At 48.1% G+C, this 16048-nt stretch overlaps 1 protein-coding gene across 2 annotated transcripts in view; it reads left to right on the top strand.

Moving 5' to 3' along the window:
• Window positions 1-4782: 4782 nt before the first annotated feature.
• The window catches only part of FAAH (fatty acid amide hydrolase), a 28272-nt gene continuing 17006 nt past the window's right edge, over window positions 4783-16048 (top strand). Inside the window, exon 1 of one of the 2 annotated variants that reach the window (XM_058303636.2) lies at window positions 4783-5525. In XM_058303636.2, the coding sequence (XP_058159619.1) occupies window positions 5331-5525 (195 nt within the window). In that variant the 5' untranslated portion in view covers window positions 4783-5330. The remainder of the gene's footprint in view (window positions 5526-16048) is intronic. The other variant, XM_058303637.2, reaches the window with a different exon arrangement.

Here is a 16048-nt window from a genome sequence, read left to right as displayed (position 1 = left end):
AGTGTTCTGGCTTTCACGTTAGAAGCTTATTACATTATTATTAATTACTTACTCAATTGAACTAAGTTAATTAAAAATACATGCATAAGACTGTGTCATGAACAAGGATTATGATTAATCCAATTTTGTATACCTGAAGCCCAAAACCAGTGAGTAGGGAACCAAGCACAGCAGAATATAACTAGTGCTAAATGTGGGACTGTGGGAGGGGCGATGACTGGAGACCTGGAATCTTAGCTTGTTGGTTCCATCCTGTTCATGAGTTCCTCTTGTGATGCACAACAGCCCAACTTTAGCAGAGGACCAGGTGTTGGGGCAGCCATGGGTTATGGTAGAGCAGGGGTTCTTTTTTTTTTAAGATTTTATTTCTTTCTTTCTTCCCACCCTCTTGTTGTTTTTCACTTGCTGTGTCTTGTTCGTTTTCCTTGTTTCTTTAGGAGACACTGGTAGCTGTGCCCGGGACCACTGATGTGAGGGAGGTGCCTAATTGCTCCCTGCTTTGTTGTGTCTCATTCTTTTTTTTTTTAAGATTATTAATTTATTTTAAATTTATTTCTCCCCTGCTCCCCCCCCCCCCCCCCCCGTCTGCTCTCTGTGTTCTTCTGTGTATGTTTGTATTCTTGTCAGCGGCACTGGGAATGTGTCTCTTTTTGTTGCATCATCTTGCTGCATCAGCTCTCCGTGTGTGCAGCGCCACTCCTGGGCAGGCAGCACTTTTTTTGTGAAGGGTGGCTCTCCTTACAGGCACACTCCTTGCGTGTGGGGCTTCCCTATGCAGGGGACACCCCTTTGTGGCAGGGCACTCCTTGTGCTCATCAGCACCGCGTGTGGGCCAGCTCACCACATGGGTCAGGAGGCCTTGGGTTTGAACCCTGGACCTCCCATGTGGTAGGTGGATGCTCTATCCGTTGAGCCAAATCCACTTCCCTGTTGTGTCTCATTCTGTTGCACATCTCTTGATGCATCATATTATTGAGTCAGCTCACCATGCATGCCCCTCGTGTAAGCTTGCTGTCTTCTTTAGGAGGCACTGGGAACCTCTGCTCCCTGCTTTGCTATGTCTCTCATTATGCTCCCTCTTCTTGTGTCTCTTGCTATGTCAGCCTGCCGTGCCTGCCCATTGTGCCAGCTTGCGGTCTTCATTAGGAGGCACCGGGATCCAAACCACTGACTTCCCATGTGGTAGGTGGGAGCCCAGTCACCTGAGCCACAGCTGCTTCCCATAGAGCAGGGGTTCTTTTTTTTTATTTTTTTTAAAGATTTATTTATTTTAATTTCCCCCCCTCCCCTGGTTGTCTGTTCTTGGTGTCTGTTTGCTGCGTCTTGTTTCTTTGTCCACTTCTGTTGTCGTCAGCGGAACGGGAAGTGTGGGCGGCGCCATTCCTGGGCAGGCTGCACTTTCTTTTCACGCTGGGCCTGGGCGGCTTTCCTCACGGGCGCACTCCTTGCGCGTGGGGCTCCCCCACGCGGGGGACACCCTTGCGTGGCACGGCACTCCTTGTGCACATCAGCACTGCGCATGGGCCAGCTCCACACGGGTCAAGGAGGCCCGGGGTTTGAACCGCGGACCTCCCATATGGTAGACGGACGCCCTAACCGCTGGGCCAAAGTCCGTTTCCCGGTTCTTTTTTTTTTTAAGATAGTATTTATATATCCCTCCTCCCTCTATTGTCTGCTCTCTGTGTCCATTCACTGTGTGTTCTCTTGTATCTGCTTGTATTCGCATTAGGTGGCTCCAGGAACCGATCTTGGCACCTTCCAGAGTTGGAGAGAGGTGATCATACTCTTGTGCCACCTCAGCTCCCTTATCTCTCCTTTGTGTTTCTTTTTTAAAGATTTATTTATTTATTTCTCTCCCCTTCTCCCCCTCCCCCCCCAGTTGCCTGCTCTCTGTGTCCATTCACTGCGTGTTCTTCTGTGACTGCTTTTATCCTTATCGGTGGCACTGGAAATTTGTGTTTCTTTTTGTTGCATCATCTTGTTGTGTCAGCTCTCCATCTGTACAGTGCCATTCTTGGGCAGGCTGCACTTTCTTTCGTGCTGGGCTGCTCTCCTTATGGGGTGCACTCCTTGTGCATGGGGCTCCTCTACACGGGGAACACCCCTGCATGGCACGGCACTCCTTGCAGGCATCAGCACTGTGCGTGGGCCAGCTCCATATGGGTCAATGAGGCCCAGGGTTTGAACCATGGACCTCCCATGTGGTAAGCGGACGCCCTATCCATTGGGCCAAGTCCACTTCCCCTTTGTGCCTCTTTTTGTTGCATTGTCTTGCTGCACCAGCTCTCTGCATGGGCCAGCATTCCTGCATGGGGCAGCACTCCACATGGGCCAGCTTACCAGATGGGCTAGCTTGCCTTCACCAGGAGACCCTCAGTATCGAACCCTGGACCTCCTATATGGTAGACGGCAGCCCAATTGCTTGAGCCACATCTACTTCCCTGAGCCACATAGGCTTCCCAGAGCAGGGGTTCTTAACCAGGGATCCGTGGAAAGATTTCAGGAGGTCTATAAACTTGAATTGAAAAAAATCAACTTATTATCTTTATTTTCTCTGACCTTTAATGTTGACTGTCATAAAACTATCTGCTGCTACATTCTGAGAAGGGTTCCCTAGTTTTCACTTGACTGGCAAAGGGGTCTGGAGGACAAAAAAAGGTTAAGAACCCCTATGATAGAGAGAATTGGGATCTGGGTTTTCATGTTTTTGGGGTCACAAATTAGTTTGAAAGGTTGATAAAAGCATTGCCCCTTCACGGGGAAAAATAGCATTTTATGTATAATTTCAGGAGTTTGGGTACTCCCTAAACCCTTCTGTAAACCACAAGTTAAAAACCTTTAGATTAGGTCTCTGGATTTGAAGGCCTTTAGAGAAAGCAAGGGAAGGCAAGCAGATTTCCTGTGGCCAATTCAAATCACAAGTCTCTCCTCTACAGCTATTCTTTCTGTCCTGCATTTTTCATCTCCAAACACAGCACCAACACCCATCCACCCTGCTGCCCTTGTTTCCTAACAAGAGCAGTGACAGTAATCACTCTTATATATTAAGCAATAACTGAACCAGGCTTATGCAGAAAACATGTAAAAATTCATGATGTTTATCTTTACAAAATTCCTAGAAGATAGGTACTACTTTTTGTTCCCTTTTAAAAGAAAGGAAGCATTGACTACTTAAATTTCTTTGAAAAAATGACATACAATCTGAAGTTTCTTACTTGAATGTTTTTTTAATCTCTTCCCTTCCTTCCTACTGTTCCTGCTTTAGACCAGACCTTATTATCCTACTGAATAATAATAGCCTCAAAATTGATTTATTTGATTCTAGCCAGTCTTAAATACTTCTATCCTCTCTCCTCCCCTAAGCCACCCCTTATCTGTCCTGTGGTAGCTGACCACAATAATCCCTCCCATCCTGGTATGCATGCCCTTTGTTTTTTTTACGCTTTTTAAAATTAAAGTTAATAGATCACAAAGAACGTTACATTAAAAAACATAAGAGGTTCCCATATAACCCACTCCCCACTGCATGCCCTTTGCAATGTGGCTTGCCACTCCCCCCATAAGAGATGGAGTCTATTTAGCCACCCCTTGGATCTGCCCTGACCTTATGACATGCTTTATTTTTTTTTTTTAAGATTATCTAGATTAAAGCTCAACCTGATTCATTTGGGCCACACCTTAACTGAAGTAACACCTTGAAGATCTTTTTTTTTTTTTTTTTTTTTTTTTCACCTTGAAGATCTTTACAGTGGATCCATACCCACAGGAATGGATTAAGTTTAAGAATATTTTTTTCTGGAGTACATAGCTCCAAGCAACCATAGGGCCCATTTCCTTGATTGGCCCAGTGTCCGGCATCACATGGAATGTGTGTGAGTGTTTATCTGGCTCCCTTTTACCACTCCCCTTTTCTCCACGGTTGAGAGACTGTGATTCATCCATGTCTACCTTACAGGGGTACCCTTCCCACTTCTCTCAAGGACAGGTTCAGTCTGAGATACCCCACAAACATCCAGGGAAAATGTTGGGAGTGGGCAGCTACTACACTGGGTCTGGAACCCAGGGTAGAGGTTTAGGCTGAAAGGAGGTTTCAGTCTTCCGGATACTGGAGGCAGTTGAAGCTGTGTGAGTAGATGAGCTCTTCCTGGGGATAGGTGCAGAGAGAGAGAACAGAGCACAAGGCGCGGGAGCAAGCAGGGGCAGAGGAGCCTTTCCAGGCAGCTGAGGGGTGGTTCTGCAGGTGGAGGCCCAGCCAGGAGAGAGGACGGTGTTTCAGCAGGGTCAGGGTTGCCACCCTCTACCCTACTCCACAGAGCCTCCCTTCCCTCAGCAGTGAGGGCAGTACTGCCTGGTGGTTAAGAACATGCCTCGGAATTAGACCCAAGTCTGAATCCCCACTTACCCACCTGTGTGACTGAGGGAAGTCATTTAACTTCTGTAGTCTTCAGTTTTCTCATAGTCAAATGAGGATAATAAAAAACGTCTTCCTGCTAAGGCTATTGGGAGGATAAATAAGATATAGTACAAAGCCCAGTGACAGAGGCTTAGGCAGGAGTAGCACTGTGTGTGTGTGTTGTGTTTTCCTCAAGGGGAGGGTTTCAGGTTCCCAGGCCTCCCCGTCAGGCCTTCTTTCTGCTTCGCGTTATGAAATCCAGAAGGGATCCCTCCGTCATGGAGAGGGTCACCCTGGGGAGGCCAGTCTGTGGGAGGTGACAAAAAAAGAACAAGTGAAGTACTGGGTGTTTTGGCCATAAAGAAGAGACAACCGGTCCGCGAGGGGAAGGGGAGGGGGCAGCAGGTGGGAGCCCTGAGAGGAACTTCCTGTGTCCGTCCCTGGGTGGGGCCCCGAAAGCCCCGCGCTGGGGAGAGCTAGGGTTCCCTGCGGGGCATGCCCTCTTCAGGAAAGATGCTGCTCAACTATTTGCAAGGCTAATACGATCTGCGGGCCCAGTCTTTCGCTGTTCCCTGTCCCCTTGGTCAGCAAGTCCCGCAGGGGCTCCCGTGTCCTCAGGGAGGTGGGGCTCTGCGGTGCGCCGGGCCAAGACCGGTTCCGTGCTCTGGTGCCGAACCGCTACCACCTGCGGCTTCCGAGGGACCTTGCTTCGCGTGGGCGCCCTTCCCTGCCCCTCCTCCTCCGCCTGGCCCGGGGCCCGGAGTGGGCTTGACCCTGAGGCCGCGGGTCCGCTGCCAGGCAACAGCGCGCTCCTCCCCCACAGCCCTGGAAGGAGGGATCCGGGGCCGATCCAGGCCGGGTTTTGCGGCGGAGCTGTCGGGCCGCGCGGGCAGCGTCTTCGCCTGTCGCCCTCGGTAGTGGTCGGTAGCGGGGCATCATGGTGCTTGACGAACTGTGGGTCGCGCTGCCTTGCGCCTCCGGGGCTGCCCTGGCCTGCATCTTCGTGTCTGCGACCTTGGCCCTGCACTGGTCCCGGCGCCGAAAGGCGCAGGGTGCGGCGGCCCGGGCGCGACAGAGGCAGCAAGCGTCCTTGGAGACCATGGACAAGGCGGCGAGGCGCTTCCGGCTACAGGTGAGCGTCGGGGGTTGAGAGTTACCGGTGGGGGAACGTTTCACTGCGCGGAGGGCCTGAGGGGCGGCGGGCAGCGCAAGCGTTTAACATGACGGAGCCGCCCCTCGCCCGAATGCGTTCCTCACACATTCTGAGCCAGATGGGGGCAAAGGGAGAAAAGGAAACTAAAAGGGGTCGAGCAGATGACCCTGGGTCAAAGAGGAGCCTTGCTTGGTGCCAAAGAATCTCAAGATCACTGATTATTAAACGCCAAAACGCCAAGCTTGAGAGCCAATAGGATGCTAGCGTTTAAGACTTTGAATTCATGGATTAATGAGCAGGGAATCCAGAAAGCTTGAGTTCCCCCTGTTAATATGTACATGATGATCCTAAAAGGAGGCAGAAAGGCACATGCCCAATTGTACAGGAGTTAATGGCAGAGCCGGGCTGCATTGGAAGTTGCCCCAGCTCCTGCCACCCAGGTTGTCTCATTCAAGCCTTAGCAAGCCCCATCTACGAGCAGGTTTAGTTCCAAACCTTCTCTGGGTCATCTGTCAATAAGCTTTCTCAGCTTAAAGTGTGTGTTTGGAGGGGAGGGTTCGAAAGGGACTTACCTTCCAGGGATATGAAACGCTGGACTCAAGCTAAACCCTGGAGAGATTGGGGAGAAAGATGAGAGAGGGAAGACTTACCTGAATGTTATTGGTGGTATGTGTTTGGTAGGGCTTGGATCTGACAGGTGGGAGGACTTTTCAGGTAATGCGGACAGCAGTAGTCAGGAGGGCATTCCTAGGTAGAAGGCACAGAGGGAGTCATAGAAAACTGGCATTTTGCAGATGTTCAGTTGCAGCAAGTGATTTTCCAGTTGAGGCAGAGCTGGAACTAGAATTTAAGTGCTCAGCAGGACTATCCCCCCATACCCCAGCCTCACTCCAGTAGCAAGGAGCAGGGAAGTGGTATTAGGAAGGGAGCCTGGGGCCTTGAATGCAGTGAGGTTTTAGCTGAATGTAATCATATGAATTTATTTTACTCCATTCTCTGGCCAGGATATGTCACATTGATTTATTTATTGAAATCCAATGTATCTGGTTCCAGCCTCTTCTGCTCAAGCTGACTGAAAAGTTCACCATCAGTTAATTTTTAGGGCTCCCCCTCTCAAATTGAAAGGGCCCTGGGGTTCAATCCAAAGTGGCCACTTCTACCTGAGCACAAGTTCTTCCCTTTTAACCCTTGTTCTCTGTCTGGGCTTTGGAGGTAGCCCTCTCAAGGATCCTCATTATAACCTCTGGCTTAGTCTGGAGACCCTCAACTGCTCTCAAGGTTCAAGCTTTGGATTCTGCTCCTTGATTTTCTGTGGAACCAGCTGAATTCTGCCAGCTCCAAAAGCTACTTGGGGGGTAGGGGGTGGGGGTGGCAGGTGTTAAAATCTGCCCACAGTTCCTACTTCCAGAAATCCAATCCTAGTCTCAAGAAAGCCACCTGGCTGGCAAGGGTGTAGGGTGGTGGAACTTTGATACTGAGCAGGTTTTTTTCTCCAGGGTCTTTAAAGCCAGTTCCTGGGGAGTGGATGTAGCTCATTTGGTTGAGTGCCTGCTTTCCATATATGAGGTCCTGGGTTCGATCCCTGGTACCTCCTAATACCAAAGGAAATGAACAAAAAAGCCAATTATCAGTGGGGAGGGGATGTAGCTCAGTGGTTGAGCGCCTCCTTCCCACATCTGAGGTCCTGGGTTCAATCCCTGGCACCTCCTTTAAAAAAAAAAAAAGAAAGAAAATGTTAAAATCAATTCCTGAGACACTGGGATTTCAAAGAAAGTTTTATTGGTTGTGCAAGCAATGGAGCACAGTGGCCTCATGGCTCCAAACTACCTCCCTGATCTACAAAAGTTTAATATTTTATAACATTGGGATGCTAATGAGTAATTGGGGTGGAGCTAAACACAGGCTCCTTCATTAATAAACATTAAGGAACTCAATAGGACAAATGGTGGTGGGGTAACAAACTAAGGTCAGTCACAAGGATTTGGGATTGGGGTCTACAGAACAAAGGTCATTTACAAGGTCTTTCATGCAGGTATTAAACAGAGGTAGGTGGATTGGTTACCATCCCAATAGTAAGCATACACAAAGGTGAGGATAAGTCTAGACCAACCATAAATGGGTGGGATCACTCTAGACAGCTACAGTAATTTCAGGTATTAATCTTTTGCTATTTTATAATACAAAGGCATCTATATAATGATTTAATAATCATAATTATTTGTTAATTCTTAACCCTTGGTTGCAACTTTAAATCCAAGTACCAGGGAAGTGGATATGGCTCAACTCATAGAACATCTGCCTACATATAGGAGATCCAGGGTTAGAACCCAGGGCCTCCTGGCCCATGTGGTGAGCTGGCCCACACACAGTGCTGCCATGCGCAAGGAGTGCCGTGCCATGCCATGCCGTGCAGGGGTGTCGCCCATGTAGGGGAACTCCATGTGCAAGGAATGCACCCTGCAAGGAGAGCCGCCCTGTGTGAAAAAAGTGCAGCCTGCCCCAGAGTGGTGCTGCACACATGGAGAGCTGACGCAGCAAGATGACGCAACAAAAAGAGACACAGGTTCCCGGTGCTGCCGAGAATGCAGGTGGACACAGAAGAACACACAGTGAATGGACCCAAGAGAGGAGACAACAGGGACGGGCTAGGCAAGGGGAGATAAAGAAATAAAAATAAATCTTAAAAAAAAAAAAAATCTAAGTACCAGTGCCTCCATATTTTCCCCCTGGAGCAACTGTCCTTCATTATTATTATTTTAAAAATTTATTTATTTATTCCTCCTCCTCCCTCATTGTTTATATTTACTCTCTACTCATTGTGTGCTCATCTTCTGGGAACTGAACCCCGCACCTCCCATGTCGGAGGGAGGCACCCAATGGCCACCTCTGCTCCCTGCTTGTTGTGTCTCTAATTGTGTGTTTTCCTTGTTATGTCTCTTTGTTGTGTCATCTTGTTATGTCATCTTGTTGGGTCAGCTTGCCACACCAGTCTGATGCATCAGCTTGCTGTGTTGCTCATCTTCTTTAGGAGGCACCAGGAACCGGACCTAGGACCTCTCTTGTAGTAGGTGGGTGCCCAGCTGCTTGAGCCACATTCATTTCCCCTTCATTATTGACCCTGGAATACCAAAAGCTGTTTCTACACCCTGGGGCAAGGGATCCTTATCTCCTCTCAGTACACCAAAGTTTGGCTGTTCCTTCAGGGGAAATGGAAAATTGCATTTTGGTTTTCTGAGGAAGAGGGTGGAAAAAGGAAGAAGTAGCACTAGAGCCTCTGTAGTTTTGACCTGTCAGCAAAGGGGTGGAGTCTTTTTTTATTTTTTATTTTTATTTTTTTAATGTTACATTAAAAAAATATGAGGTCCCCATATACCCCCCACCCCCCTCACCCCACTCCTCCCCCCATAACAACAACCTCCTCCATCATCATGAGACATTCATTGCATTTGGTGAATACATCTCTGAGCATCGTTGCACCTCATGGTCAATGGTCCACATCATAGCCCACACTCTCCCACAGTCCACCCAGTGGGCCATGGGAGGACATACGATGTCCGGTAACTGTCCCTACAGCACCACCCAGGACAACTCCAAGTCCCGAAAACGCCCCCACATCTCATCTCTTTCTCCCACTCCCTACCCCCAGCAGCCATCATGGCCACTTTCTCCACACCAATGCCACATTTTCTTTGATTACTAATCACAATAGTTCATGAATAGAATATCAGTAAGTTCACTCTAATCCATACTCTATTCCTCCATCCTGTGGACCTGGAATGGTTGTGTCCACTCCACATCTATATCAAGAGGGGGCTTATAAAAAAAAAAAATTAAAAAAAAAAAAAAGAGGGGGCTTAGATTCCACACGGATGCTGGATGCAATCCTCCTGCTTTCAGTTGTAGGCACTCTTGGCTCCCTGGTGTGGTGATTGACCTTCTTCACCTCCCTGTTAGCTGAGTGAGGTAAATCCAATAAACCAGAGTGTAGAAGTTGCAAGTCTGTTGAGGCTCAGGGCCTGGCTATCACATGGTCAGTCCAGAGATTCAGGTGGGGGTGGAGTCTTGATGACAGCTCCCTTAGGGCGGTGGGACTCAGAGTGGGGAGATGGGTTAGCTGAACTCTGCCCCAGCCTTGGTATCTCTCCATTTCCCTTCCCTTTCTTGCATAAGTCCTGCCTGGTTAGCAAAGGGCACCTGAGCTAATCAGGGCCCAGAGCAGGTCCTGGGAGACTCATAACAAAGTTTGTTGAGAGTTAAGATACCTCCTGTCTTCCAAGGCATTGCCAGAATTAGGGTGGGGAGCGAGGTGGGGAGGGGCAACCTAAGCACCTTCTGAATCCTCACAAAATGGTTTTCCTCTCTCTAGATTCTAGAGCAACCCCAGAGAAAGGTGTTTCTGGTAACTCTTTTGAGCATGTAACAACCCTTGTCCATTTTTTCCCATCTTGCCCCCTGAATCATAGTTTGATAGCCTTTCTAGATAGGAAGAAACATCACAGAAAGCCTGCCTGCTCATACCTCTGTGTGCCTTAGTACATATGGCACATGAATTCCTTTTTCCACATCTCTTACAACACATTTGTCAAAAATCCCACTGGTCTTACAAGTGCCACTTCCTTCAACTGGTTACGACCTGTGGTTCTGTCTTTTGGCCTTCTCCAGGTAGACCTTGAACATGGATTGAAGGAGATCTGGTTATTGTTGAGACTAGTAGTAGTGGCTTACATGCTCAAATGCAAGAGAGATCTCAAATTACAACAAAAGTGATAAGAGCCATGAGAGAGAAGCGAAGAGCCGAAGAGCCGTAGAGGCAAATCTAGGAGACCTGAATTAGGACAATAGGTGGTTCAGAAGGAGAAAAAGAACAGCAGATGGAAGAGAGAAAATGAATTACACATATAGGGTAGCCACATGATTCCTTCATGTATTAGTTAAAAGTTCTCTGTACTTGCCTGTATCCTCTACACACTTACTTTCCCCCATGTTTGCGGATTGGATGTGATGTTGTTATTGGATGCCTCTGGTTTCTGGGCTTCTGGCTTATGTTGCATAAAGGAATTTAAGGACACACCATGGGGTAGGCAAGGGAGTAAAGAGTTTATTAAGAAACAAGAAAATGAGAAAAGTACACAGTCTGAGGCATGGACTGCAAGTGTACTGCAGGGTGAGTTTGTGCATGGGGCCCCAGTCAGGGTTTTTTAAAAAGTCTTTCTGGGGAGCAGTTGTGGCTCAAACAGTTGGGTGCCTGTCTCCCACGTGGGAGGTTCTGGGTTCAGTTTCCAGTGCCTCCTAAAGAAGAGGAGTAGATGCAACAAGCTGACACAATTAGCTGATACAATGAGCAGATGCAACGAGCAGGGAGAGGATGTGGCTCAAGCAGTTGGGCACCCACCTCCCACATGGGAGGTTCTGGGTTCTGTTTCTAGTGCCTCCTAAAGAAGATGAGCAGAAAATGAATAGACACAATGAGCAGATGAGTGGACGCAACGAGCAAACAACAAGCAGAGACAGTGAGCAGACAAGGAGCAGACAGACAGATTGAGGAGCCATCTGGAGGGGGAATAAAGTCTTTCCTCCTCCCCTTTCATAATGCTGGGACACGACCCCAGCTGTTTGCTGTTCTGATTGGTTGCCCCACCTGCCATGTCTTAGGGGACCAATGGTGAGGCCTTTTGAGGGTATCTGGGGCTTTCCCTTGACCCTGAATGGGATTCTCATTCCAAATGAGATTCTTGTGGCTGGTATCTTGAAGGACTTTCTGGCAGCCTTCTTCTGAGAAGGTTTCTGGGCGGGTTCTCACAGCCATGTTGTCTGTTGACCAGTGCCTTTCCCCTTTCACTATACTAACCTGCTTCAATGTGGTGAGGTCTCCTGGAGGTCCAGGCTTCTTTTGGGGCCTTGGGGAAGAGAAAATGTCTCAGTTTCCTGATACTAGGTGAAGATTAAAAAAAAAAAAAAAAAAATAGCTGTTAGCAACTGTGTCATCAACTGTCAGCATGGAAGAACCTGGGAAAAAATAAAACTCCTCCTGAGAGTGGAGAACTTGCTGATAGCTTATTGTTAATGTACACAAGGACTTTATGGGGAAACGGACTTGGCCCAGTGGTTAGGGCGTCCGTCTACCACATAGGAGGTCTGCAGTTCAAACCCCGGGCCTCCTTGACCCGTGTGGAGCTGGCCCATGCACAGTGCTGATGTGCGCAAGGAGTGCCGCGCCACGCAGGGGTGTCCCCCGCGTAGGGGAGCCCCACACGCAAGGAGTGCACCTGTAAGGAGAGCCACCCAGTGCGAAAGAAAGAGCAGCCTGCTCAGGAATGGCGCCGCCCACACTTCCAGTGCCGCTGACAACAACAGAAACGGACAAAGAAACAAGACGCAGCACAGAGAACAGACAACCTGGTGGGGGGGGGAGAATTAAATAAATAAATAAGTCTTAAAAAAAAAATAAAGGACTTTATGGGTACTTTGTGGGAAGGTGAGAAAAGATGGTGACTGGACTATTTTTATTTTTACAATGAGCACGTATTTATATAATCAGAAAACAGAATAAAGCAATGTTGCTGTTTTCATTGTGAGGTGCATTAGAAAGAAAACTACACCTGTAAGAGAACAGAAGCTCACCCGATTGTGGAGAAGAAAAGAATTTTATTAAGATCTTGCAAGAACAGACGTGCAACCTGGATAAAATGGCCGACTCACCAAACAACAAGAAACAATGACATTTATACCCTAAGCCTAACACAGGTCCCTCCCCTGTTTCCCACTGATTGGGCACTTCAGGGGTTACAGCCTATCTGATAGGTCTGAATAATATGTGGGTTCCCGCCCTGAGTTGCCGTTCCCATTCCCTACATTCTGGCAGCTTGGTGCCACTTTCAGATTTGGTGCTGCTTTTCACATTTGGCCCTGCCCTTGCTTTGGTGCCACCCTCCGCTTGGCGCCACTTTCAAATTTTGGGCACTGAAGCCACTAGAACTCCTTTCCCTCCCTCCTCCAACTGCAGAGCCAGTTTTGGGTTCACCTTCATATGAAAACCAAACTTAACCCTTTCCTTACAGGTGGGAAAGTCAAAGTGCAGAACTATGTGTACAGTATGATCCCTTTGTGCAGAAAAAGAACATATACATTTTTTTTTTCCTGTAAGGTTTCATCAGAAACTTAACTGTGGTTTCCTTTTCAGATGAGAGAGCAGGCAGGATGGACTGGTGGTGATAGTGGGCAGGTTTTCACTTTTCATTTTGTATAACTTTTTTTGTTTCTTTTTTATTTTTGTATATCCCTTAAAAAAATATCAACTGGGATTATCTGGTGTGAGTGAGGGGAAGAGATCATGGACCCATCTTTTTCTTTTTCTTTGTAGCTCCCTGTATTATTTTTTAAAATTTCAAGTAAGTGCTGTGTCATTGAGGACATCAAGTACAAGAACTGTGTGCTATGTGTGTGTGTAGAGAACGGTGTTCAGTTCTGGGAGTGTGGTGGGTGTGCGTGGGTGGTAGCAGGTGCACAGGAGTTTGGCAGGACCACGGCCTTGCAAAACCTCCTGGGATGAGCTTGTGACGTGATGGGTATATTAAGGGGAGAGGCAGGGCCTGATGGGCAGTGCTGTCTGGCCTTAGTGAGAAGGGTGGGTTGAAGGGGCATCGCTTGGACAGGACAGTGAATTAGGTGGCCCCAGTGTGTTCCAGGAGCAAAGGATGAGCCCCACTGAGGGTCTTGGTAGAGGGGATGGAGAAGTGACTATTTTCTGGAGCTCCTTAGAGAACGTGACAAGGGATTGGGAGGGAGAGGGAAGAGTCCAGGATGACTCCTGTTTTCTCACTTCAACACCTGGATGGATGGCAGGGCCTTTCCCTGAACAAGGAAACTTCCAGAAGCGCATGTAGAAAGTGAGGTAGGCTCAGACAGAGGGCTCCAGAGAGCAGGAGTAGCCCAGCAAGCTGGTTTGAGATTAGTTTGGTCAGGCTGGGTGAAGAGACCATGGGTTGGTAGAGAGGCGGGGGGCATATCTGATGGAGTGAAGTCGTGGGAGGGGACAGCTTCTCCCAGCGTCAGAGAGGGAAGAGGAGCAGGAAGGAGCAAGGAGAGGAGCCTGTCGGGAGCTCCTGGTTCTCCCCACATCTGGCTGCTTCTCATCTTTCAAGTCTTGGCAGAAATGTTGCCGCCTCAGACAGTTCTGCCCACTGTCAGTCCTCCTGTTCTTTCCATCACATTACTCCATTGATCTGCTTTCTCACATGTGTCATGATCTGTCATCATCTGTTAGCTTATTTATTTTCTTGAATGTAGACTTCTTGAAAGCGGGGACCTTGTCTGTCTTGGCTACCTCTAAATTCATAGTCCCTGTCTTAGTCCTTGGCACATAGTAGGTGCTCAGAATGTTTTTGTTGACTGGCTAAATAAATGAATGGTGGAAATAGCAGCCAGAGAGGCAGGAGGAAAACCAGGAAAGTGTGGTATCTCCATGCCCGGGAAGAAATTGGAGAGTCGGTGTGTGGTATCAATACCTTTAAATGCCTGTGAGACATGGAGCAAAATAAAGAGTCAAGTATCTGTTGGATTTGGCACAAAGAGGTCTCTGTTTGCTAGCTGACCCAATACCCCTGAGTAGGAAGTGGCTGGGTGCCTGCAGGTGGGGGTTGACCCCAGAGACTCTGAAAGCCTTTGAGGCCTGGCAGTCAGATCTCTGCTCAAATACACCACCCTCTCTGTATCCATGTACCTCCCAGTCACCATACCCTGCTTTATTGTCAAGTTACTTTTCGCTACCTAAAATTCTTATTTGTTTACTTATTTAATTATTTGCTCACCCCTAGCCCTGCACCCTGTATAAACTCCCCAAAAGTAGGGCATTTTAGATTCATGGGCTGCTCAAGCATATACCATGCAATGCGTTGGTTTAAACATTGGGAATTTATTAGCTCATGGTTTTGAGGCTAGAAGTCCAAATGAAGACATCATTAAGACAAGGCAACGCTTTCTTCCCAAAACCTGGTGTTCTGGGGCTGGCTGCCAGCAATCCTTGGTCCTTGGTTCCTCTGGCACATGACAGTGCACATGGCAGCCTACCCTGGACCCTCCATTCTCTTCTGGATTCCGTTAAATGTTAGCTTCTTGCTTCCTGTGGCTTTCTCTCTCTGTCCGAATTTCATTCTGCTTGTAAAGGACTTTAGTAATAGGATGGAGAACCATCCTGATTGGGCTAGGCCATTTTAAACTGAAATAACCTCATCAAAAGGTCTTACTTACAATGGGTTCACATCCACAGGAATGGATTAAGTTTAAGAACTTATTTTTCTGGGGTACATATACCTCCAAACCACCACACATGGACATGCCTCTTTTTAAAAATATATATATATTTAATTTATTTATTTATTTATTTATTTTAAAAGATTTATTTATTTATTTAATTTCCCCCCCCTCCCCTGGTTGTCTGTTCTTGGTGTCTATTTGCTGCGTCTTGTTTCTTTGTCCGCTTCTGTTGTCGTCAGCGGCAAGGGAAGTGTGGGCGGCGCCATTCCTGGGCAGGCTGCACTTCCTTTTCACGCTGGGCCTGGGCGGCTTTCCTCACGGGCGCACTCCTTGCGCGTGGGGCTCCCCCACGTGGGGGACACCCTTGCTTGGCATGGCACTCCTTGCGCACATCAGCACTGCGCATGGCCAGCTCCACACGGGTCAAGGAGGCCCGGGGTTTGAACCGCGGACCTCCCATGTGGTAGACGGACGCCCTAACCACTGGGCCAAAGTCCGTTTCCATTTAATTTATTTTTAAAAGATACTTTGATTACATAAAAGGTTACATAAAAAATATAAGTTCCTCTTTTTGAAAAAAAACATTTATTTATTTTTCCCCACTCCCTTGTCATTTGCATTTGCTGTGCCTGTTTGTTGTGTGCTGGTCTTCTATTTAGGAGGCACCAAGAACCAAACCTGGGACCTCCCTTGGGGGAGGGAGGCACCTGATTGCTTGGGCCACTTCCACTCCTTGCTTTTGTTGTGTCTATAATTATATTTTCCTCTCTGTGTCTCTTGTTGCATCATCTTGTTGCTGCCAGCTTGCTGCGCCAGCCTGTCATGCGCGGTCTTGCTCGTTTTTTTTTTAAAGATTTGTTTTATTTATTTACTCACCCCCCCCTTTGTTTGCACTCGCTGTGTGCTCTCTGTGTCTGTTTGCTGTGTGCTCTCTATGTCTGCTCATCTTCTCTTTGGAAGGCACCAGGAACCAAACCTGGGACCTCCCATGTGGGAGAGAGGTGCTCAATCACTTGAGCCACCTCAGCTCCCTGCTTTGTTGTGTCTCTCATTGTCTTTTTTTCTTTGTGTTTCCTTGTTGTGTCACCTTGTTGTGTCAGCTTGCCATACTTGCCCATTGTGCCAGCTCGCTGTCTTGCTTGTCCTTTCCAGGAGGCACCGGGTACCAAACCCAAGACCTTCCATGTGATAAAGGGGAGCTCGATTGCTTGAGCCACATCCACTTCCCTCGTTTCTTCAGGAGGCACTGG

Source organism: Dasypus novemcinctus, chromosome 9 (assembly GCF_030445035.2).
Source record: "Dasypus novemcinctus isolate mDasNov1 chromosome 9, mDasNov1.1.hap2, whole genome shotgun sequence".
Classification (NCBI taxonomy): domain Eukaryota; kingdom Metazoa; phylum Chordata; class Mammalia; order Cingulata; family Dasypodidae; genus Dasypus; species Dasypus novemcinctus.
This window is presented reverse-complemented; position numbering and strand designations above follow the sequence as displayed.